This window comes from Sarcophilus harrisii, chromosome 2 (genome assembly GCF_902635505.1).
Source record: "Sarcophilus harrisii chromosome 2, mSarHar1.11, whole genome shotgun sequence".
In the NCBI taxonomy this organism is placed as follows: Eukaryota; Metazoa; Chordata; class Mammalia; order Dasyuromorphia; family Dasyuridae; genus Sarcophilus; species Sarcophilus harrisii.
In genome coordinates this window covers 619,305,677-619,330,467 of record NC_045427.1, presented here as the reverse complement: position 1 = coordinate 619,330,467, position 24,791 = coordinate 619,305,677, and the positions used below count along the sequence as shown (strand labels likewise).

Here is a 24,791-nt window from a genome sequence, read left to right as displayed (position 1 = left end):
TAGACAGAGATGTAAATAGTTGAGATACGCATCAGAGTAAAGTTTATTATATCATTATCTTAGATATCTTTTTGCCAAATACCTTTAGTCTCCCTGTGGACATTCTTTCCTGTCCTAAATACAAAGCTTTAGTTTTTAATCCAAAGAGTAGTATTTGCATTTTGCTTCAGTCACTAGATTATTAATTTATTATATTGACTAGTAGTCTCTGATATTTCAATAAGGGAGTTTTGGTGAGCCAAGTTACTATAAGGCTCAAAACTTGCAATGGATCTTACCTCCTGGCGCTCTATATATATGGGTTTTATTAACTTTTGATTTAGAAGAGTAGACATACCTCGTTTGAAGAATCAAGGAGTAGAATCTTTGTTCTTCAAAGAAAGAGAAGCAGAATGGATACAGTTGAGAGATTCAAAGACATAAGATCTAACAATATTAATTTCTCCTTTAATCCAGATACATAATGCTTTAAAATAATTTGTTTTTAGCTTATTATATAGAAAAGGTATTTAGGCTAAAAGGAAAGTTTTCCAGTCAAAACTATTTATGACTGTTAATTGAGGTGACTGAGTCAAATATTGATAGCTGAATTGAAAAAGATAGGATAATTTAATAAACAATAATCACATTCATAGAAATGGGTGTTAAAATTAAGGTTAATCAAATCTCATGCTTTGATGCCTAAGATTTTTGCTACAGAGAGCTGGAATGTTTGTTTATCCTTCCCTCCCTCCCTCCCTCCATCCTTCTTTCCTTTCTTTCCTTCCTTCCTTCCTTTCTCCCTTTACTCCCTTTCTCTCTCTTTCCTATTATCAGTTTTATCTGAATGCATTTTAAAATTGTTTTGTTTGCTTTCCCGTAAAACATCAGGACCTTTCTATTCATGAAAATACAATTCTAGACTTGATTTGAAAAGCAAGATCACTTTTCATTAGTGTGATATAATCTGTAAGTTTATTGAAATAATTCATAAGAGCTTCCTCAGCTACTTAGTAGGGAAGCAGCTGATGACCTACTTGAGATTTTTGTTCACTTCAGGATTTTATATTGTAAAATTCGGTAGTTTGGATCAGTGTAAAAAAACTTATGTGAGGAATTTAAGAATTTGCATTTATATTGTGGGCAATTTTTATCTATAATGACTTTTCATATATATATCATGTTTGATGATCACAAAACCAGTAAATGAATAAAATTTAATGTGTTCAAATCTTGTCTCAATACTAAATCACTTTAATTGGTAGTTCCAAAGTCATGATCCTATAAAATGTAATTTTGTCTTAATATGAAAATTTTAATCAAGCGATTCTCCAATTGATAAAACGGTCAAAGGATATGACAGATAATTCACAGATGAAGAAATTGAAACTATTTCTAGCCATAACCGTACAAATATGTACACATATATTGTATTTAAGATATGCTTTAACATGTTTAATATGTATGAGACTGCCTGCCATCTAGGGGAAGGAGTGGAGGGAAGGAAGGGAAAAGTTGGAACAGAAGTGTTTGCAAAGGTCAATGTTGAAAAATTACCCATGCATATGTTCTGTCAATAAAAAACTATAATAATTTAAAAATCCTCAAGGGAAAAAATTAAGAAAATTCTAATAATTGTATAATTCATCTTAAATAATTGGAGATATTTTTGTTTAAAGTACCTATGATATATACATATATATGTATATGCTGATTTTTTTTTCTTTTCTCTTGATACATGAAACCATAAAGCACTTTTAATTATAAGCCTTCAATACTTCTGATGGGCAGCTAGGTGGTGCAGGATAGAGTGCTGGGCCCTCAGAAGTCAGGAAGACTCATCACCAGAGTTCAAACATGGCCTCAGGTACTTTCTAGGAGTATGATCCTGGGCAAGTTACTTAACCTGTTGGCAAATGACTTCACCCTGTTTGCCTCAGTTCCTCATATATAAAAAAATGAGCTGGAAAAGAATGTGGAAATTGCTCTGGTATCTTTGCCAAGAAAATGGGACCTTACAAATGGGGTTACAAAAAGCTAGACACAAGTGAAAAAATGATTGAATATGTTTATGAACTAGATTAAAATGTAATGATGTAATATTTAACAGAATAAAGGTACAGTAAAACACATATAATGTTAATATTTGATTTTTCTAAGTCAAGATGAGACCCGTAGGGATCCTCATGTACAGTTCAGTGGTCCCCATTTCCATTTGAATTTGATACCATTGCTGAACAGTATACAGTGAGTAGAAATTGGTGGTACCAAATGTGAAAAATACCACAATGTTATATGAAGTGATACTTGTTTTTTTATCATAAGCATAAGCCATTGCTGAAAAGCTGCTGTGATATTTCATGTCTTTGAAAGGCATAAACCAACTGTCATAATATATGCTAGTTTTAATCTGAAAGTTCTGCAGTAACTAAGTGGTATCGATTTTGGATTATGTGTAATTTAGCACAACTGACATGCCTAAAAAATTCAAAACTAATATATGTTACATTTGTTGCATGTTCAAATTTTTGTTCTTGACCTTTAGCTTGGTCACTGAAATAAAAACATTTCTCAACTTTGAATTATTTATTCTGTTTGGATTTAAAATATTTCAAGTAAGTGCTTATTTGTCAGTTCCTAGAATAAAATTTGACAGCCAGAAATAAACAAGCGCATATTTTGTACAGATATTTGGATTTTGGGGCAGCTGGATGGCGCAGTGGATAGAGCACCAGCCCTGAAATCAGGAGAACCTGAGTTCAAATATGATCTCAGACACTTAACACTTCCTAACTGTGTGACCTTGGGCAAGTCACTTAATCTTAATTGCCTCAGCAAAAAAAAAGAGAGAGAGATTTGAATTTCATGTCCAGTATAATATCTAGTTTTAATTTTTATTGCGTGTTAGAACAATAGCAATAGTATAGTGTTATAATTGTCCTGTGTAGAAAACTGAAATCGTTTTGTGATTCTACTCCACCAGCTTCAAAGAGTAATCTGAAAAATTATGCATTCCAGGAGAAGAGCATGTTGATGTAAAGATATTCTCTTACTCAGGCTTCCTAGTCAGTAAATCCCTAACCCAAGACCTTAATGGGTGGATCGCTAACAAGTGGCCAGAGACAGGTCATTCGTCTGAACAACCAACCACATTCCAGAGGATTATTTAATACTTACCTGGTTTCTGAAGTAGGTCGATAACTTTATGAGTCAAGGAGAACTGATGTGGGGAAGTGCTACAAGTTAGTGCAGCAAATGACAGCACCTGAAGTCCAGTGTATCTGTGTTCACTCCCACCTGGACAACTTCAGCTAGTAATATTTGTATCTTGTAGTCTTAACCATGTAAATGACTCTGTGATCCTTTGATGGCCAAGATTCTTATTGCCATGAACAGGCTGGTTGTAGTAGGATAGAGAACCTTGTTAGTGAAACTTTTGAAACTGAGAGACTAAATGGAGAGCTATTTTGGCTAGCTGAGAAAAACTGTTAGTTTTTTAGTTCTGCATCTAATGAAAAAGCATTAGTTGCTCTTATCCAGAAATCTTTGAATAAATGAAAATTTGAATGATGCAGAGTACAAGGTAAATAACAATTTATACTATAATGACATTGTAAAATGATTTAGTTCTGATCAACTCAATGTTCAACCATGATTCTAAAGGATTGATAACGAAAATTCCCATCTCCTGTTGAAAAGTTTAGAGATTAAATATATAGAATGAGACACAATTTTGGCCATGCTCACTATATATTTGCTGATATAGGAATTTGTTTTGCTCATCTATATATTTTTGTTACAAGGATTTTGTATTTTTCTTTCTTTTTCAGTGGGATAGAAGTAAGGGAAATAAGTGCTCATTTTTAAAAATTTAATTGAAAAATAAAGAATGCAATTGATAAAATTAAATATGTGTAACATAAAAACTTAAGTACATTTTATTTGAAAGGGAATGAAAAAGGAAGTTATTAGAGTTGATTGTCTTAGAATAATTGAGAACATGGGTGATGTACAGTTTTAGTTCTAACAATAGTTCTAACTTTGTGCCCAACTGAATTTCTAGCTAGTTTTCTAACATGCAGCAAAACAGAGACATTTGAGTATTATTTCTTCTCCTTACTTCTTTCTCTTGAAATTGTCAAAAATCATGATATAATCAAAGGTTTTAAATTTGGAATTAGAGGGATCTGTTCATATCCTGACTTAGCCATTTGTTGTGGGACCTTGAACAAATCAGTTAAGTTTTCACTTTCCTCATCTGTGAAATGAAGTAGGTGGGGTGAATTCTCTCCTAGTTTTGAAACTTGTGATCATGTCTTCATAATACAGATAGCGAGTTAGAAGGAGAAGAAAAACAAGGGTGATTGATGAATTGTTAGGAATTTAGAAAGGATAGTTCAGTGAGAACAGTGGGTATAAAAATCCCTTTCCCCAAAAGTCTGTGACCTACTCTCCTACAAAATCATATATTCTAGGGAAAAGTTTTAGAGAAACAAGGTGGCACAGAGGTAACTCACAGCTCTGGCTTACTAGAAACTCCCTTCTTTCCATTTATAAGGGTTTTATAAAGTTCCTTGAACATCAGGAATCTTATATCATCTATCCTTGGTTCCAGGTACAGACCCTGCTGTCAGCTGACTTGGAGATGCAGCTAGGATGCTGATAGAATATAGGAAGTCCAACATCCTCCAGATCATTTGAACTTCACAAGGCCCTCCCCTAACTGGGCAGGGCTAAAGTAGAGGTAGGATAGAGTAAAATAGGAAGGTTACATGAAAGATGGGAGAGTGGGGAAGTAGATCTGTCCAGATCTGAAGCAGAGGTCTGTCCTTTACTTCTCCTTTCCTCCTCTCCTTTCTCAATCAGAAATTTACCCATCTCCAGCTCCTAGCCTGCTTAACTTCCTTCTGGTCTCTATGATTACAGTCGTCCTTCATCTGAGTCCTATTTTAGGGTATTATGGGCTTTTCTTACATCTCACTTGCATTTCTCTTTTAGAGAATCCTGTAATACCAAGAGCAAAAGAGACAGTATGGTGTGTTGAATAGAGAGATAGGGGCTCAAGACTTGCCAGCCACCCAGAATAAGTTGCTTAATCTCTCAATGTCTCAGACAACTTTGTGAAACTAAAAATTTCAGAGGTGTCTACATGTATTAGCATAAGGACTTTCCTTAACCAACAAATGATGAAACCACAGGTCCAAGCTTTACCATTATCATGGCATGTAGGAATTTGGTATTAAATCAGAATGAAAATTCCAAGCCCCTAGTAGATAAGGAGACAAGTGTAAGCATTTATCTGCTGAGCAGTCTGAGCTATTAGATTTACATAATTAAGTAATAATGTGACCTTAATAACTACTTTCCATTCTGTGAAGAATGGCAAAAATGTTGTAGCTGTAGTTCCCCTGATCTTGTCCAGAGTTATACATACTCCAGTGACAATTAATGCATGATTGCAGTGGTCCTTTTTCTGAGTCCTAACATAGAGTGTTATGGATTTTTCTTGTGGCTCACTTGTGTGACTATTTTAGAGAATGCTGTAATACCAAGAACAAGCGATGATGCTACGGAAACAATTATTTCTATCGTCTAATTTTTTATTAAATGTTTAACTTTTTTCAAGTGTTTATTTAAAAATTTATGTTCAAGAATTTATATATCAGTTCCATTGTTGGATGCAAAATTTTGTCTTTTATTCTTTTATTAATTCTTAATTTTTTGAATAATAGCTTTTTACTTTCAAATTATATGCAAAGATAACTTTCAACATTCACCCTTGCAAAACCTTGTATTCCACCCCCTTCCCTAGACAGCAAGTAATCCAATATATGTTAAACATGTACTGTTCTAAACATATTTCCACATTTATTAAGCTGCACAAGAAAAATCAGATCAAAAAGGAAAGAAAATGAGAAATAAAGCAAGCAAACAATAACAAAAAATAGGTGAAAATACTATGATGTGATCTACCCTCAGTCCCCAAAATCCTGTTTCTGGGGGTTGATGGCTTTCTTCATCACAAGATCATTGGAACTGGCTTGAATCACCTCATTATTGAAAAGAGCTACATCCATCAGATTTGATCATTGTATAATCTTGTTGGCATGTACAGTGTTCTTTTGGTTCTGTTAATTTCACTCAGCATCAATTCATGTCTTTCCAAGCCTTTCTGTATTTATCCTGCTAGTTTCTTACAGAACAATAATATTCTATAACATTCATATACCATAACTTATCCAGCCATTCTCCAGTTGATTGGCATACATTCAATTTCCAGTTTCTGGCTACTATAAAGAGGGCTGCCACAAATATTTTTGTACTTGTTGGGTCTTTTTCCTCCTGTAAGATTTTTGGGATATAAGCCCAGTAGTAGCACTGCTGGGTCAAAGGGTATACAGAATTTGATAACTTTTTGTGCATAATTCCAAATTGCTCTCCAGAACAGTTGGATTCATTCACAATTCCACCAACAATGCATCAGTGTCCCAGTTTTTCCATATTCCTGCCAACATTTGTCCTTGTCTTTTCCTGTCATCTTAGTCAGTCTGAGAAATTTGTATTGCTAGTCAGTTGTCTTAATTTGCATTTCTCTGATCAATAGTGATTTGGAGCACCTTCTTATATAACTAGAAATGGTTTTAATTTCTTTGGAAGTTATCTGTTCATATCCTTTGACCACTTATCAGTTGGAGAATGGCTTGTATTCTTATAAATTTATAATGGATTATAAATGAAAATCAGAACTCAATATTTGACAAAAAAACTATTGGGAAAGCTAGAAAACAGTCTGGCAAAAACTAGATTATAGCTCAGCATCTTACAGCAAGCCCCAAATGGATCTGTGAATTAGATATTTAGACAAGCTTAGCACCATAAGTAAATTAGGGGATCATAGAAGAAATTACCAGTCAGATCTATACATAGGGGAAGACTTTTATTAAAAAACAAAAGATAGAGAGATCCTTAGGAGGTAAAAATGGATAATTTTGGTTATATAAAGTTTTAAAAGCTTTTGCACAAATTAACAGTGCAACTAAAATTAAAAGCAAGAAATTGGAAAAAATCTTTGCAGCAAGTTTTATCGATTAAGTTTCTTATTTCTAATACATATATATGTGCAGCAAGTTTTATCGATTAAGTTTCTTATTTCTAATAGATATATATGTGTACATATATATAATACATCTATGTGTACATAGATATGGAACACATTTAAGTTTATAAGAATTACAAGATATTTGGTTGATAAATGGTTAAAGGCTATGAACAGATGGTTTTCAGAGGAAGAAATCAAAGCTGTCAGTCTCTCCCTAGCTATTGAGTGGATGCTCCAAATCACAAAAATTAAGAGAAATGCAAATAAAAACAATTCTTACACCCATCAGATTGACAAATTTGATGATAAAAAAAACGGCAAATGCTGGAGGGGCTGTGGGAAGATAGCCACATTAATATACAATTGTTGGAACTGTGAACTAATTAATCATTCTGTTCAATATTTTGGAACTAAGCCCAAAAAACTATTAAACTTTGCATAGCATTTACCCGGCAATATTGATACTAGATATATACCCTAAAGAGATCAAAGAAAGAAGAAAAGGATCCATATACCCCAAAATATTTAATTTATTTATTTATTATAGTTTTTTATTTACAAAACACATGCATTGGTAATTTTTCACCATTGACCCTTGCAAAACCTTCTGTTCCAAATTTTCCCCTCCTTCCCTCCACCTCTTCCCTAGATGGCAGGTAGTCTAATACATGTTAAATTGTTCTAATACATGTTAAATTGTTAAAATATATGTTAAATCCAATCTATCTATCTATCTATCTATCCAGCTATATACATACACATACTATTTATATAGTTATATTGCCACACAAGAAAAATCGGATCTAGAAAGGAAAAAAAAAAACCTAAGAAGGGAAACAAAATGCAAACAAACATTAACAGAAACAATGAAAACACTATGTTATGGTCTACAATCAGTTCCCACAGGCCTCTCTCTGGGTGTATATGGTTTTCTTCATCACTGAACAATTGGAACTGGTACAAAAATATTTTTAACAGATGTTTTCATGGTAGCAAAGACTTGGAAATTCAGGGAATGCCCATCATTTGCAAAGTGGCTCAACAAATTATGGTATACAAATGTGATGAAATATTATACTGTAAGAAACGATGAAGGGAATGGTTTTAGAGAAAAGTGGGAAGAACTGATGCAAAGTAAATTAAAGTGAGCAAAACCAGAGTAATAATCATATCGTAAAGACAACTTTGAAAGTTTTAGCAACTGTGATTATTACAGTAACCAATTATAATTCCAGAGGACTAATGATAAAACATGCTAGCCACCTTCAGATAGGAAGGAGAAGGTGTTGGAAGGCAGAATAAGAGGGGCTGTGTGTGTACATGTTGTTAATGTGGGAATTTGTTTTGCTTGGCTAGGCTCTACGCTTTATCTCTGACTGTCTCCTATATCTGGAAAACTGTTCTCTCCACTTCGACTCCCTGTCTTTCTTTAAGTCCCAACAAAACTCCCATCTTCCATGGGAAACCTTTCCTAACTTTTCTTTAATTTCAATGCTTTCTCTCATTAATTGATTCCTATTTATGTAACTTGGTTTGTATATGTTTGTTCACATGTTGTTTCTTCTATTAGATTGTAAACTTGGAGAACAGACTGTCTTTTGCATCTTTTGTCATTTCCAAGGCTTAGCATAGTACCTAGCACATAATAGGGGCGTAATGTTTACTGATTGATTGATAATGGTTTTTATTTTTTGCTTTTCCAAATGAGGTGGTAGAAAGGAGAGAATTCTGTGCTGAAAATAAAATGGAATTTTAAAAAATATAGGTGATTTGTTTAGAAAATCCTAGGGAACCAATAAAGAAACATTTAAGACATCATGCGATAATGTTGCAAGTTATAAGGAAACCCACAGAAAGGAATCAATTCTATATAATAAAATTCAAGATACAATAGATAATTTTGCTAAGTGTTTAACTTTTTTATATATATTATGAATTATGAACTTGAAAAAGTTTTGTACAAACAAAATGCATCTAGGATAAGAAAGCAAATATTTTTCTCATGCAAGTTGGCTATTCAAAATATATAGACAGGTGTATGTATATGTATGTGTATTAAGTATGTGCATGTATATGTATGTGTGTATATACACATATAAAATCTATAAATATAATCAAAACCTATTTCTTAATAGCTTATGTAGTTAAAGGTTACAAAGAAATAATTCTCTTACAAAGAAATAATTCTCTTAGAAATAGTTCTCATGACTTAACCTCAGAACTTTCTTTACCATGCCCCAGAAATTCCAGCATCCTAGAAGCTCATAATAACTCTTAGAATTCACAAATCAAAAGTATTCTTGACCTTTGTGGCCTATAGTGCTTCAGTAGATTTTTGCATAATCTCCATTTTAGGGCAGTTACTGAGGCCAAATTATGTCTCATTTCCCTCTGAGCTAAATTCTGGACTTCCTCTACCACCATGTGCATTGTCCTGGGTACCTTCATTTTTCCTCAAATCTCTTACTTTTAAGCTTCCTTTAAATATTGTCTTCCCCCCTTAGAATGTAAGTAGCTTTTGTTTTTCTTGTTTTGTTAATTTTTTTCTCTTCCTCCTTTGAAAAAATGTCTTTATATGTATTATTCTCTCTAAGAGGAACAAGGAGAAATTTAGGAAGAAATATAAGCAGTGTGCAAATCAATAAGTCAATAAAAATTTATAAAAGAAAGTTTATTATTAAAAATTCTTTTATTCTTTTTAGATGTTAAGAAAAGAATAAAGACTGTAGGTTGCAATTCTCAGACATTTGGGAATCCATGCTGTCCTGAAAAAAGATAGCCATTCACGAATAAAGTCATAAACAAAGAAGGTAACTGTGGGTATTTTCCATCATACCATAACTGTCTTACTTATCTTCTCTCTTTTTTTTTTTTTTTTGTCTCTTTCTCTTTTTTTGTAGGTATTTGATTCTAATGATAAATCTGGTTCTCTTGTTCTCACCATAGTTGTATCAGGTCATTTCTTCATCTCCCAAGGATCAACCTTACTGGTAAGTTTAGTTATCAGTGTCTCATGATAAACATATTTTTAAGTTATCTTTGATTTGTATCAGTCTTGATTTTTATAATGCATGCAGAATGCTTCACAAACTTTAAAAATACTATCTAAATCAGTTCTGACAGTTACAGTCGCTACTATTACTAGAAATATGGACTTGACCTATGATTTTATTGATATGATGAGTTTCCTTCGTGAGGAAACGCCATCTATTCATGCCGGGTTGGCATGCTCTCTACAGTTGAGGAAATTGCATAGATTTGCTCAGTCACATAGCCAGTATATGTTAGAGGAAAGATTTGAAGCCAGGATTTCTTGGCTCCAAATCAGGTCTGCTGTTCACTGTGCCTTCGTACCTCTGTTATTATTATGGTTAATGCCACTGTTGTAAAATCCTCCTCATCTTGTTCAGTGGAGTTCAGAATAAAGATTGGGATAAGTCATTATGCTGTTTTTTAGTTGTATAGACAAAATAACTGCTTTTGTGAAATTGAATGAAAGGATTACTATTTAATTAAGCTCTTCTCTAGACTCCCTGAAATCATCTTTAGTAACAAACTCCAATAATAGACAGGATGATGGAAACAGTTTATTTCCATGCTCTGGTTGCAATACAAGCTAGTTAACTGGTAGAGTTCTGCAGGGTATTTTGGGGGATTCTTTGTTTGTCATTTCTTAGAAATAAGTGAGCTTCTAAAATACAATTCTAGCCCCCAGACCATTTCTTGTGAGGTGTTTGGTAGTTACTATATTGTTGAAGCCTGCAGCTATGTAGTGCCTGGTTACCTCTATTTCCTTGCATCTTTTGCATGGACCATTGTGTCCGGGCTTCTTAAGGATAACCCTCCTGTAATTTCTAGTAGCACTAACCTGGTTCTAAATTGCCATTAAAAATCCTTTTGCCATTATTAGATTAAATGAGTTCTGCTTGTTCCAGAAGATTTTGCATAGGTTTTTGATCTGTTTATCCTGTTCTTTAAAGAATGTCTGTAATAGTCTTTCTCCTTCTTGTGAGAAAGTCATGATGGTGGCGCGACTGGTGAACAAATTATGTCACAGCAACCTATAACCAGTGAGGAAATCTGAGGAAGAACAGGACCAGTCAAAGCAACGTAATTCAGGGGAGGAGGTGGACCCGAGGTGCAGAAAGGGCAGGCAGAACCAGCGGTGATCTGTGTTCTCAGAGCTTGTCACACTCTCTGTAGCCACTTCCCAGTTCCACTTGGATCAATGGGCTGAGTGATCTGAGGGTGATTATGGCTTCTCCCCTCTGTTGTAGGGGTGTTTGTTCGTTGTTTAGTCGTGTTTGACCTGGCCCATTGGGCCCTTCTGTACTTCACTCTCCCTTGGAGATTGTCCAAGTTCATATTCATATTCATTGCTTCTTATTTCATTTGTCTATCCACTTCATCCTTTGCTATGCCCTTTTCCTTTTGCCTTCACTCTTTGCCAACATTAGGATCTTTTTCCCATGAGTCCTATCTTCACATTATGTGGCCAAAGTATTTAGGCTTCATTTTCTGTATATGACCTTCCAGTGATTAGCCTGAATTGATTTCTTTAAATAATCTCCTTCTTGTCCTAGGGACTCTCAAAAGTCTTCCTCTGTATCAGAATTTGATAGTGTCGATTCTGCGGCTCTCAGCTTTCCTTGTAGCCCAGCTCTCACAAACATACGAGGGGGAAAACTCTAGTTTTGACTCCATGGATCTTTGTTGGCAAGGTGATGTTTCTGCTTTTTAGTTTGCTGTCCAGATTTGTCACAGCTTTCATTCCAAAGAACAAGTCTCTTTTAATTTTATGGCTTCAGTCACTGTCTGCAGTGACCTTCAGGCCCAAGAAAATAAAATCTGACACTGCTTCCATTTCTTCTCCTTTAATGTTCCAGGAAGTGATGACACTGCTGGCCAAGATCTTAGATTTTTTACACTCTTATCTTTCACCTTCATCAAGAAACTTCTTAATTCTCCTTCATTTTCTGCCATCAGAGTGCTATTCACATATGTGAAATTGTTGATATTTTTCTGATCAACTTAATTCTGCTTTTGATTCACCCAGCTGGCACTTCAGGTAATGTACTCTGCATATAAGTTAAAACAGTCTTGTCATATTCCTTTATCAATCTTAAACCAGTCAATTGTTCCATGTTCAACTCTTAACTGTTACTTCTTAACTAACATTCAAATTCCTTAGAAGAGGAATGAGATGATCTAGTATTCTCATCTCTGAGGATTTGCCATATTTTTAATGATTGACATAGTGGCTTTAGTGTAGTGTTGCAGAAGTAGATGCTTTTCTGGAACTCCCTTGCTTTCTCTGTAATTCAGAAAGTGTTGGAAACATGGTCTCTAGTTTCTCTGCCTCTTTGAAAACCATCCTCCTCTTCTGGTTATTCTCAGTTCATGTGTTAATTGAAACTTAGTTTGCAAAATCTTAAACATAACCTTGCTGGTATGTGAAATGAATGCAATCATTTGGTAATTTGATCATTCCTAGGTATTGCTCTTTTTAGGATTGGAATATAAACTGATCTTTTTCAATCTAGTAGCCATTGTTTAGTTTTCCAAATTTGTTGGCATACTGAATGCAGCACAGCTCAGTTGGAATATTGGGTTGTTGTTTTCTTTCTTCCTTTTGACTCTGCTGTTAATAATATATTTGTATCATTACATTATTAACATATTTGTATCAAAGGAGAGATTTGGTAGGGCCCTGCTTTTTTATTTTTAAAGATTTATATAGTGCTGGAATTAGTTGTTCTTTGTATTTTAGTACAATTTGTTCAATTATTTTTTCTGAGATATAGTTATTTAAATTCTCTATTTCCTGGAAATTGTGGTCATTTAATCTCTAGGTGCCTTAGTTTTTAATCTGTAAAATAGGGATTCTCACAGGGATATTTTAAGGATAAAATAAGGTATTTTGCATGTGCTCATGTGTGTATATATAGATAGAAAGTGCTTTGCAAACTAAAAGTATTATACAAATATTGTTTACTATTTATGATGACCTTTAATACAACTTCACCAAATAGTATATTAATAATATGTTTTAGAATTTTGCCAGGAATTAAAGTCAATCTTACTGTCTTATATTCTATTCTTTTTTCCTCTGTTTGAAAATAGATACAAGAAAATGAAGCATATAAACAAAGCTGAAGATATGTGTTTCACGTCTTTGACATAGAAGGGGAATAAAACCAGCACAGGATCTGGATCTTTTGTGCCAGCTCACAGCCCAGTAATATAAGAGCTGTACTCCATAGTAACCAAAGAAAGGACTAGGAAGTAGTAATATTAAGAGAAGTAGAAAAAAAGATGCTGAATGTCTTATAGAGGCATGTATGCATCTCTTATACCACTTGGGAGAGGGCTGAAAATAACAGGAGGCAGTTAGGAATGTCTGTGAATTAAATTCATTGGTACACAGTGAATATGGAGAACTCATACAAGTGTGAGAAGACTTAAATGAACTGATTTTGAGTTCAGTAGAATTGGGCAAAAATCATACACAATAACTAAAACAATATAAATGGAAAAAAAACAAAAAACCTGAAATTTAATGCAATATAATTACCATCAAGTTTGGCCCTTTTTAAAAAAATTCTTGGTTACAGGGGTCATTCTCCACCAGATAGGGGGAGTAAGGAGAAATGTATTCAGAGATTAAGGTGAAACAGTATCACTTTTGGGTCTATATCCCAAGGAGATCATAGAGGAGGGGAAAGGACCCACATGTGCAAGGATGTTTGTAACAGCTCTTTTTGTGGTGGCAAGGAACTGGAAACTGAGTGAATGCCTTTCAGTTGGAGAATGGCTGAATAAGTTATAGTATATGAATGTTATAGAATATTATTGTTCTGTGATCAGGATGATTTTAGAGAGGCCTGGAGAGACTTACATGACTGATGCTGAGTGAAATGAGCAGAATCAGGAGATCATTGTACACAGTAACATCGGTAACATCAAGACTGTGTGATGATCAGCTATAATAGTCTTGACTCTTCTCAGCAACGCATTGATCCAGGACAATTCCAATAGATTGGGTTGGAAGATGCCATCTGCATCCAGAGAAGGAACTATGGAGACTAAATGCAGATTGAAGCATGCTGTTTTTGCTGGTTTTTTTTTTTTTTTTTTTTTTTTGCTTTTTATTTCTTGTGGTTTTTCCTTTTGTTCTGATTTTTCTTTCACAGCATGAATAATATGGAAATGTATTTAAAATGATTGTACACGAAATCAGAAACTTTATGAGCAAAACTACAAAACACTTTCCACACAAATTAAGTCTGATCTAACCAACTGGAAAAATATTAAATGCTCTTGGATCGGGCGAGCAAATATAATAAAGATGACAATACTACCTAAACTAATCTATTTATTTAGCGCTATACCAATCAGACTTCCCAAAAACTATTTTGATGACCTAGAAAAAATAACAACAAAATTCATATGGAAAAACAAAAGGTCAAGAATTTCAAGGGAATTAATGAAAAAAAATCAAATGAAGGCGGCCTAGCTGTACCAGATCTAAACTTATATTACAAGTATTGGTATTGGCTAAGAAATAGACTAGTTGATCAATGGAATAGGTTAGGTTCAAAGGACAAACAGCCAATAACTTTAATTATCTAGTGTTTGACAAACCCAAAGACCCCAGTTTTTGGGATAAGAATGCATTATTTGAGGAAAAATTGCTGGGAAAATTGGAAATTAGTATGGCAGAAACTAGGCATTGACCCACACTTAACACCGTACACCAAGATAAGGTCAAAATGGGTTCATAATCTAGGCATAAAGAATGAGATCATAAATAAATTGGAAGAGCATAGGATAGTTTACCTCTCAGACCTGTGGAAGAGGAAGGACTTTATGACCAAAGAAGAACTAGAGAGCACTACTGACTACAAAACAGAAAATTTTGATTATATCAAATTGAAAAGTTTTTGTACAAACAAAACTAATGCAGGAAAGATTAGAAGGGAAACAATAAACTGGGAAAACATTTTTACAGTCAAAGGTTCTGATAAAGGCCTCATTTCCAAAATATATAGAGAATTGACTCTAATTTATAAGAAATCAAGCCATTCTCCAATTGATAAATGGTCAAAGGATATGAACAGACAATTTTCAGATGATGAAATTAAAAACTATTACTACTCATATGAAAGAGTGTTCCAAATCACTATTGATTAGAGAAATGCAAATTAAGACAACTCTGAGATACCACTGCACACCTATCACACTGGCCAGAACGACAGGGAAAGATAATGCGGAATGTTGGAGGGGATGTGGGAAAACAGGGACACTGATTCATTGTTGGTGGAATTGTGAACACATCCAGCCATTCTGGAGAGCAATTTGGAACTATGCCCAAAAAGTTATCAAACTGTGCATACCCTTTGATCCAGCAGTGTTTCTACTGGGCTTATACCCCAAAGAGATACTAAAGAAGGGAAAGGGACCTGTATGTGCCAAAATGTTTGTGGCAGCCCTTTTTGTAGTGGCTAGAAACTGGAAAATGAATGGATGCCCATCGATTGGAGAATGGTTGGGTAAATTGTGGTATATGAATGTTATGGAATATTATTGTTCTGTAAGAAATGACCAGCAGGACAAATACAGAGAGGATTGGAGAGACTTATATGAACTGATGCTGAGCGAAATGAGCAGAACCAGGAGATCATTATATACCTTAACAACGATACTGTATGAGGATGTATTCTTATGGAAGTGGATTTCTTCGACAAAGAGAAGATCTAACTTAGTTTCAATTGATCAAGGATAGACAGAAGCAGCTACACCCAAAGAAAGAACACTAGGAAATGAATGTAAACTGCTTGCATTTTTGTTCTTCTTCCCGGGTTATTTATATCTTATAAATCGGAACAGAAGTGACTGCAAGGGATAATGTTGTAAAAATTTACCCTGGCATGGGTTCTGTCAATAAAAAGTTATTAAAAAAAAAACTTAAAAAAGTGATTGTATATATATAGCCTATCTTAGATTGCTCACTGTCTTGGGAAGGAGGAAGATAAAGGACAGAGGGGAAAAAAGAAAATTTGGAACTTAAAATCTTATAAGAATAAATGTTGAAAGCTGTTTTTACATGCAATTGGAAAAAATACTATTGAAAAATAAATAAACAAATAAGGAAATTAAAAATTTACCAATTAAATGTTTGGGTAGCATTTTAAAATAATAAATTTCATGTTATAGAATATTAAATGTATCACTGTGCATACCATTGGTAATGAAAACTTTTCTATGCCATGCTTAAAAATGGACATGTTTTAATATGACATATATGGAAAATTTAAACTTCATTTTTATTATGTCTAATTTACTTTATTGTAGGTGGATAGAACATGCAAAAACTCCAAAATTATTTGAATATTTTTCTCTCTCCCCACCCTTTCTGCCCCAATTTTTATATAACTATAAGAAATCCTATAGTTTTCTAGGTTTTAACTTATTTTCTTAACATTATTCCTGTAATCATTGCACATTTATCCACATTTTGAGATTACTTACAAATCAGTTTTATTTTTCCTTTGTATTTGAAGGAACTACCAATTATTAATTTTCTATTTTTCATCATGAATGTTTAGTGAAAGAGCTTTCATTACTTCTTACCACAACAATTAGGCAACAAAAAAAGTAGACCAGCCTGCTAAATAAGTCAATTTGAGCACTGTAATGTGGTAGATTCTAATGAAATTTTCTAATTTAAGTGATGTAATATTGATGGGAGCACATTGATGGTGTAGAAATAGAATTATATAAACTATAAATTTCAGATATTCAAGGAAGAGGAAATTAGTTTCTTCTTTGCAAGTAAAAGAACATTTTATAATCCTTTATTCACTTTGATTTTAATCAATCTAGTCAAATCAGTGTGGAATAAATTATGTTTTAGTTATCATTGATACATCATATTAGTGGATTCTGAATCAATTAGTTGGTATTTTCTGTTTTCCATAATACTATAAAAAGTTGGAAAAAACTGTTCCTTTGTGTTAAATATGCTTATAAAGGCATAGAAGTTGCCAAAGGATACTGCTTTATGACAATTATTTTGTAGCCACATAGTTTCAAAAATACGTTAAGACATCAATGTGAAGCATCAGTGAATTCCATCTCTATCATAGTTGGTCCAATTCACAGACAGCTTCACCATTAGTGCATGAATGTACCTCTTTCCTACAATCCTACCAACATTTGTCATTTTATTCTTTTAGTCAGCTATCAATCATAAAAAGTGTGAAGCACTTGATTAGCTTTAATTTGCCATTCTTCAATTAGTAATGATTTGGATTGGATTTCTTCCATAGAATACTACCTGTGAACTTGGAATTATGGGCCGGAAGCTTTTAAATTTTGCATAGTTTGACCCAGGTATACTGTTTCTACATCTATACCTCAAAAAAAAATTTTTTTTATTATAGTAACTTTTTATTGACAGAATCCATGCCAGGGTAATTTTTTTACAACATTATCCCTTGCACTCACTTCTGTTCCGATTTTTCCCTCCCACCCTCCACCCCCTCCCCTAGATGGCAAGCAGTCCTATATATGTTGAATATGTCCTAGTATATCCTAGATACAATGTATGTGTGCAGATCCAGTTTTCTTGTTGCACAGGGAGAATTGGATTCAGAAGGTAGAAATAACCCGGGAAGAAAAACAAAAATGCAAACAGTTTACATTCATTTCCCAGTGTTTTTTTCTTTGGGTGTAGCTGCTTCTGTCCATCATTGATCAATTGAAACTGAATTAGGTCTCTGTCAAAGAAATCCACTTCTATCAGAATACATCTTCATACAGTATTGTTGTTGACGTACATAATGATCTCTTGGTTCTGCTCATTTCACTTAGCATCAGTTCATGTAATTCTCTCCAAGCCTCTCTGTATTCATCCTGCTGGTCATTTCTTACAGAACAATAATATTCCATAACATTCATATACCACAATTTACCCAACCATTATCCAATTGATGGGCATCCACTCAGTTTCCAGCTTCTAGCCACTACAAACAGGGCTGCCACAAACATTTTGGCACATACTGGTCCCTTTCCCTTCTTTAGTATCTCCTTGGGGTATAAGCCCAGTAGAAAGAAACACTGCTGGATCAAAGGGTATGCACAGTTTGATAACTTTTTGGGCATAATTCTAGATTGCTCTCCAGAATGGTTGGATTCGTTCACAGCTCCACCAACAATGTATCAGTGTCCCAGTTTTCCCACATCCCCTCCAACACTCATCATTATTTTTTCCTGTCATCTTAGCCAATCTGACAGGTGTGTAGTGGTATCTCAGAGTTGTCTTAATTTGCATTTCTCTGATTAATAATGATTTGGAACACTCACATGAGTGGTAATGATTTCAATTTCATCATCTGAAAATTGTCTGTTCATATCCTTTGATCATTTATCAATTGGAGAATGGCTTGGTTTCTTATAAATTAGAGTCAGCCCTCTATATATTTTGGAAATGAGGCCTTTATCAGAACCTTTAACTGTGAAGATGTTTTCCCAGTTTGTTGCTTCCCTTCTAATCTTATTTACATTAGTTTTGTTTGTACAGAAGCTTTTTAATTTGATATAATCAAAATTTTTTATTTTGTGATCAATAATGGTCTCTAGTTCGTCTTTAGTCACAAATTTCTTCCTCTTCCACAAGTCTGAGAGATAAACTATCCTATGTTCCTCCAATTTGTTTATAATCTCGTTCTTTATGTCTAAATCATGGGCCCATTTTGATCTTATCTTGGTATACGGTGTTAAGTGTGGGTCCATGCCTAATTCCTGCCATACTAATTTCCAGTTATCCCAGCAGTTTTTGTCAAATAATGAATTCTTATCCCAAAAGTGAGGATCTTTGGGTTTGTCAAACACTAAATTGCTATAGTTGACTATTCTGTCTTGTGAACCTAACCTGTTCCACTGATCAACTAATCTATTTCTTAGCCAATACCAAATGGTTTTGGTAACTGCTGCTTTATAATATAGTTTTAGATCATATACCTCAAAAAATTAAAAGAAACCGGAAGATGACCCATATATGCACAAATTATAGCATCTCTTTTTGTGTTAGCAAAGAGTTGGAAACTGTGAGGTTGTTTGTCAGTTGGGGAATGGCTGAACAAATTGTGGTATAAGATTGTGATCGAATACTGTTACACTAAAATCTAATCAAAACGACCAACTGCATTTTCAAAGAACTCATGATGAAATATGTTGTCTACCTCTGTATTGAGAGCCGATATATTCAGAGTACAAACTGAAATATTTTTCTTTTTCTTTTGGACATGATTGATGCAGGAATTTATTTTACATGACTAGGCATATTTGTATTGGGTTTTGTTTTTTCTTGCCTTAATGGAAAAAAGGAGAGGAAGAAGAAAGAATTCAGAGCTTTAAATAAAATTGAGCTAGATATAAATTTTTAAATGAAATAAAATATAACTGCTTGTTTATATATTCTTTGACCACTTATTAATTGGGGAATGGCTTATATTCTTACATGTGATGTTACTTTTTCCCCCTGTTGTCACTGCTGATTGGATTTTGTTTACCAAATGCTTATAATTATTAAATTGTGGTAGCACAGTGAGCAATTAAAAAAAAACTATCATAGAAAACATGAGACTACAGCTACATAGGTCCCTTTCACAGATTTTTTTGTTTTGTTTCAATAATTCTTATATATTGTTTTTATAATGTAGAAAATGTCTCCCAATATCTTTCCCTTATCTGCTTCTAGAGGACAATCATATATAAAAGAATATTTTAAAATAAAAACAGAAAGGGAAAAATTAGCATAATTAATTAGTACACTGAAAAATATCTGAACAAATATCCAGTGTTCCACATTCTTGGACCTCTTTTTTCTGTGGAGGTATTTTTGAATTTTTTTTGGTATTGGTACTTTACATTGTTGTATGAGTTTCATATATAGTGTGTATTATTTTATTGGTTCCATTTACTTTGCTCTGAATCATTTCATGTAAGCTTTCCTGATTATCCATATTCATCATATTTGTCAATTGTTAGAGCACAGTAATATTACATTAAATTAATGTATTATAATTTTTAAGCCATTCCATAAAATTGAATTGGCATCAATTTATTTCTGTTCTTTGGCCCCACAAAAATACATTGATTTTGTGTGTGTATGTAGAGAGAGAACTTTCTTTTATTATTTATCTTCTTGGAGTATATACCTAGTAATAGAATCTCTAAGTCAAAGAGTTTAGACATTTTAGACATTTTATTTGACTAATTCTGAAATACTTTGCAAAATGGTTGTAGTGATTCTCAGCTCCATCAACAATAAACTAGTCTGCCTATCTTTCAAAAATACTCAACTTCTCTTTTGATAAATCTTTGCCAATTTGCTGGATGTGATGTAAAATTTTAGGGTTGTCTATCTTGCATAGAAAACCCTTATCTGAGAAATTTGACAAATAGTTTCCCTATTTGTCTACTTCCCTTCTTATCCTAGATACATTAATTTTGTTTGTCCATAACTTTTTAGTTTTATATAATTAGAATCATCTATTTTATCTTTTGCAATTCTTTCTTCTGATGGTTAAGAGTATATCTCCCTGTTGCTGTAAAAGGTATAATGTGATCTGTTTCTTTTATCACTGTTTTATAATAGGATCTTAAAGATTAAGATTTACATATTTTAGATTTTTTTAGAGAGCATGATTTGAAATACTGGTGTGAGCCTAATTTTGGCCAGACTGCATTTCAGTTTTTCCAACATTTTTTTTAATCAGATAAAGAGTCCATTTCTAAATAATTCATCTACTCAACTCTTTTTTTTTTTAAACAGGGTCATTCAATCCCCTTGTTACTGTTCTTACTTATTTAATCTATTCAGCGATCTACTTTTTTAAATAGCTAATTATTTTTTGTTAAAGCTTTTTAATTTTCAAAAGATGCATGGATAATTTTTCACCATTAACCCATGCAAAAGCTTGTGTTCCAATTCCCCCCCCCCTTTCTCCCCTAGATAGCAAGTAATCCAATATATGTTAACATGGTAAAAATATATGTTAAGTCCAATATGTGCATACATATTTATGAAATTATCTTGTTGCACAAGAAAAATCAAATCAGAAAGGAAAAAGTGAGAAAGAAAACAAAATGCAAGCAAACAACAAAAAGAGTAAAAATGCTATGTTGTGAACCACACTCAGACCCCAGAGTCTCCTTCTGGGTATAGATGTTTCTCTTCATCACAGCACTACTGGCCTGAATCATCTCATTATTGAGGAGAGCCACATCCATCAGAATTGATCATTGTATAACCTTCTTGTTGCTGTGTATAATCATCTCCTGGTTCTGCTCACTTCTCTTACCATCAGTTCATGTAAGTCTCTCCAGGCTTCTCTGAAATCATCCTCCTGATTGTTTCCTATAGAATAATAATATTCTATAATATTCATATACCGCAATTTATTCAGCCATTTTCCAATTGATGGGCATCTACTCTGTTTCCAGTTTTTTGCCTCTACAAAAAGGATTGTCACAGACATTTTTGCACATGTGGTCCCTTTCTTTCCTTTAAGATCTCTTTGGGATGTATGCCCAGTAGTAACACTGCTGGATCAAAGGGTATGCACAGTTTGATAGCCCTTTGGGCATAGCTCCATATTTTGTAGAATGATTGGACCAATTCACAATTCCACCAACAATGTATTAGTGTCCCAGTTTTTCCACATCTCCTTCAGCATTCGTCATTATCTTTTCCTGTAATCTTAGCCAATCTGTGAGGTGTGTAATGGTATCTCAGAGTTGTTTTAATTTGTACTTCTCTGATCAATAGTGATTTAGAGCATTTTTTCTTGTGACTAGAAATGGTTTTAATTTCTTCATCTGAAAATTGTTCATATCCTTTGACCATTTATCATTTGGAGAATGGGTTGCTTTCTTATAAATTTGAGTCAATTCCCTACATATTTTAGTAATGAGGCCTTTATCAGAACCTTTGGATGCAAATTTTTTTTCCAATTTACTGCTTCCCTTCTAATTTTATCTGCATTGGTTTTGTTTGTACAAAAATTTTTTAACTTAGTATAATCAAAATTATACATTTTGTATTCCATAATGTATTCTAGTTCTTTGACCACGAATTTCTTCCTTCTCCACAGATCTGAAAGTATCCTTTGTTTTTTCTAATTTGTTTATAATATCACTCTTTATGTCTAAATTGTGAATTCATTTCTACTTTATCTTGGTAGAGTCTGTTACCAGTGGGTCAATGTCTAGTTTCTGCCGTACTAGTTTCCAATTTTTCCAGCAATTTTTGTCAAATAGTGAGTTCTTATCCCAGAAGTTGGGGTCTTTGGGTTTATCAAACACTAGATTACTATAGTCAATGACTATTGTGTCTGTGAAACTAACCTATTCCATTGATCAACTATTATAGTTCTAGGTTTTGAAGACTGCTGCTTTATGATGTGATTTTTTTATTTGATACAGCTAGGCAATTTTCATTTGCATTTTTTTTCATTAATTCCCTTGAAATTCTTTTTATATTTATTAAAAATATTTATTTTCAAAACATATTCATAGATAATTTTCAGTATTCATCCTTGCAAAACCTTGTGTTCTAATTTTTTTTCCTTCCTTTCTCCCCATTTCCTCCCCTAAAAGTCAAGTAAACTAGTATGTTAAGCATATGCAATTATTCCTTACATATTTCCACAATTATCGTGGTACATAAGAAAAATCAAATAAAAAATTTTCACCTTTTGTTCTTCCAGATGAACTTTGTTATTATTTTTCTAGCTCTGCAAAATAATTTCTTGGAGTTTAATTGATATGGCACTGAATAAGTAGATTAGTTTATGTAGAATTGCCATTTTTATTTTATTAACTCGGCCCACCCATGAGCACTTGATATTTTTCCAGTTGTTTATATTTGACTTTATTTGTATGAAAACTGTTATGAAGTTGGGTTTACATAGTTCCTGACTTTGTTTTGGCAGGTAAGACTACCAAATATTTTATATTATCTACAGTAATTTTAAATGGAATTTCTCTTTGTATCAATAGATAAATTTGCTGCTGGACTTTGTTGGTAACATAGAAATGCTGATGGTTTCTTGTTATTTTTATTTTATATCATGAAACTTTGCTAAAGTTGTGAATTGTTTCTAGTTGGTTTTTAGTTGATTCTCTAGGGTTCTCTAAGTATACCATCATATTTGCAAAGAGTGATAATTTGATTTTCTCATTATGTATTCGTCATTCCTTTAATCTCTTTTTCTTCTCTTATGGCCAAAGCTAACATTGCTAATATTGAATATAATATAATATATAACATATTGAATAGTAATAATTGCCTCGGCCCGCGAGGCAGTGTGTGGACCCTAGAAGAAAAATCACAAGCAGATTTTCAAATAACCAATTCCCAAATTCCTTTATCATTGTTCTTAAAAACTTAAAGCTTTTACATCAGCAAAAAGACTAGGGGTTGTTTCCAAGACCTGCGCCCTGGGGGAGAAGTTTGTTTCACCTTGAATTCCCTTTTTCCCTTCCAGAATCCAAAGAGTCTTCTATGAACTTCCAAGCCCATTTTGTGCTTTTCTCTGCCTTCAAAGAAGGCCTAGATATTCCATTTAAACTTCTTTTCTTTAAATGTTAGCACACTGCTCTTCTAGATTTTTTTTAACTTTCCAAACTTTCAAATCCCCCTTTTATTTTATTTTATTTATTTCATTTATTTATTTTTATTTATTTCATTTATTTATTTATTTTTTTAATTTCTTCCCTTCTCTCCCTTTTTCTCAGGCTACTGCAGTCAGCCAGAGAAACACATACACACACACACACACACACACACACACACACACACACACGAGAGAGAGAGAGAGAGAGAGAGAGATTTTTCAAACTTCTTGATATTTTCTAAGCCTGCAACACAGAGGCTGAATTCTTATCTTTTACAAACTTGCTAACTTTTAACACAGACACACATGGAGCTCCATTTTACTAAGCACAGTTGCAACAGTGTACTTAAAAATTTTTCAACCAACAAAACAGACAAATCACACAGAACATAGAACACAGTTACAACATTAAACATATAACACATACCCAAAGGATATTTTCCAGCGTCCCAGAAAATACCCATTTCAGAACTTTACCCAGAACAGAACCAGAATAACCAGAACCAGAACCAGATGGGTACGCCAAAAGGCACTCAGACAGACTTACTCTCCCAAATGTCCAATCAATATCATTGTCCACTGTAGGCCTGATTGAAGCTGAAGAACCGCTTCCTTCAAGTCAGCGGAGCTAAAGGCTCTCACTTGGGGAAGCTGAAGAAAAGACATTGAAGCTTTGGGAGGAGGGTCACACAGAATCCTTTTCATTGTTTTTGGGAGCCCAATTTGAGCCTAGAATTGGTGTGCTTAAGGGCACCTTTTAAGAAAGAGGCATTGTCCTGAATTACTTTGTTAACATAAAAATCATTAAAGCAATCTCCAACTCTTTTTCACCTTTTTCTCATCAATGGTTCCTTCCTGTGGGAACCATGGGCAGACATCTTCTAAAAGCTTAAAAATTTTACAAACTCATTTTTTCTTAACCTTTACTCTACGCGTCCTTAATAAATCCTTGAAATCCTCAACAAATCTGTCATGTACACTAATTTCTTCTCTCTCTTTGTATCGAAACCTCTTACCACACCCAGGTC

General features: G+C 33.6%; 1 protein-coding gene across 4 annotated transcripts in view; it reads left to right on the top strand.

Annotated features, from left to right (window-relative positions):
• Positions 1 to 24,791, top strand: part of REC114 (REC114 meiotic recombination protein) — a 97,328-nt gene that overhangs the window by 18,074 nt on the left and 54,463 nt on the right. For all 4 annotated transcript variants that reach the window (XM_031956647.1, XM_031956649.1, XM_031956648.1 and 1 more), the window contains exon 2: positions 9,979 to 10,068. In XM_031956647.1, the coding sequence (XP_031812507.1) occupies positions 9,979 to 10,068 (90 nt within the window). The remainder of the gene's footprint in view (positions 1 to 9,978; positions 10,069 to 24,791) is intronic.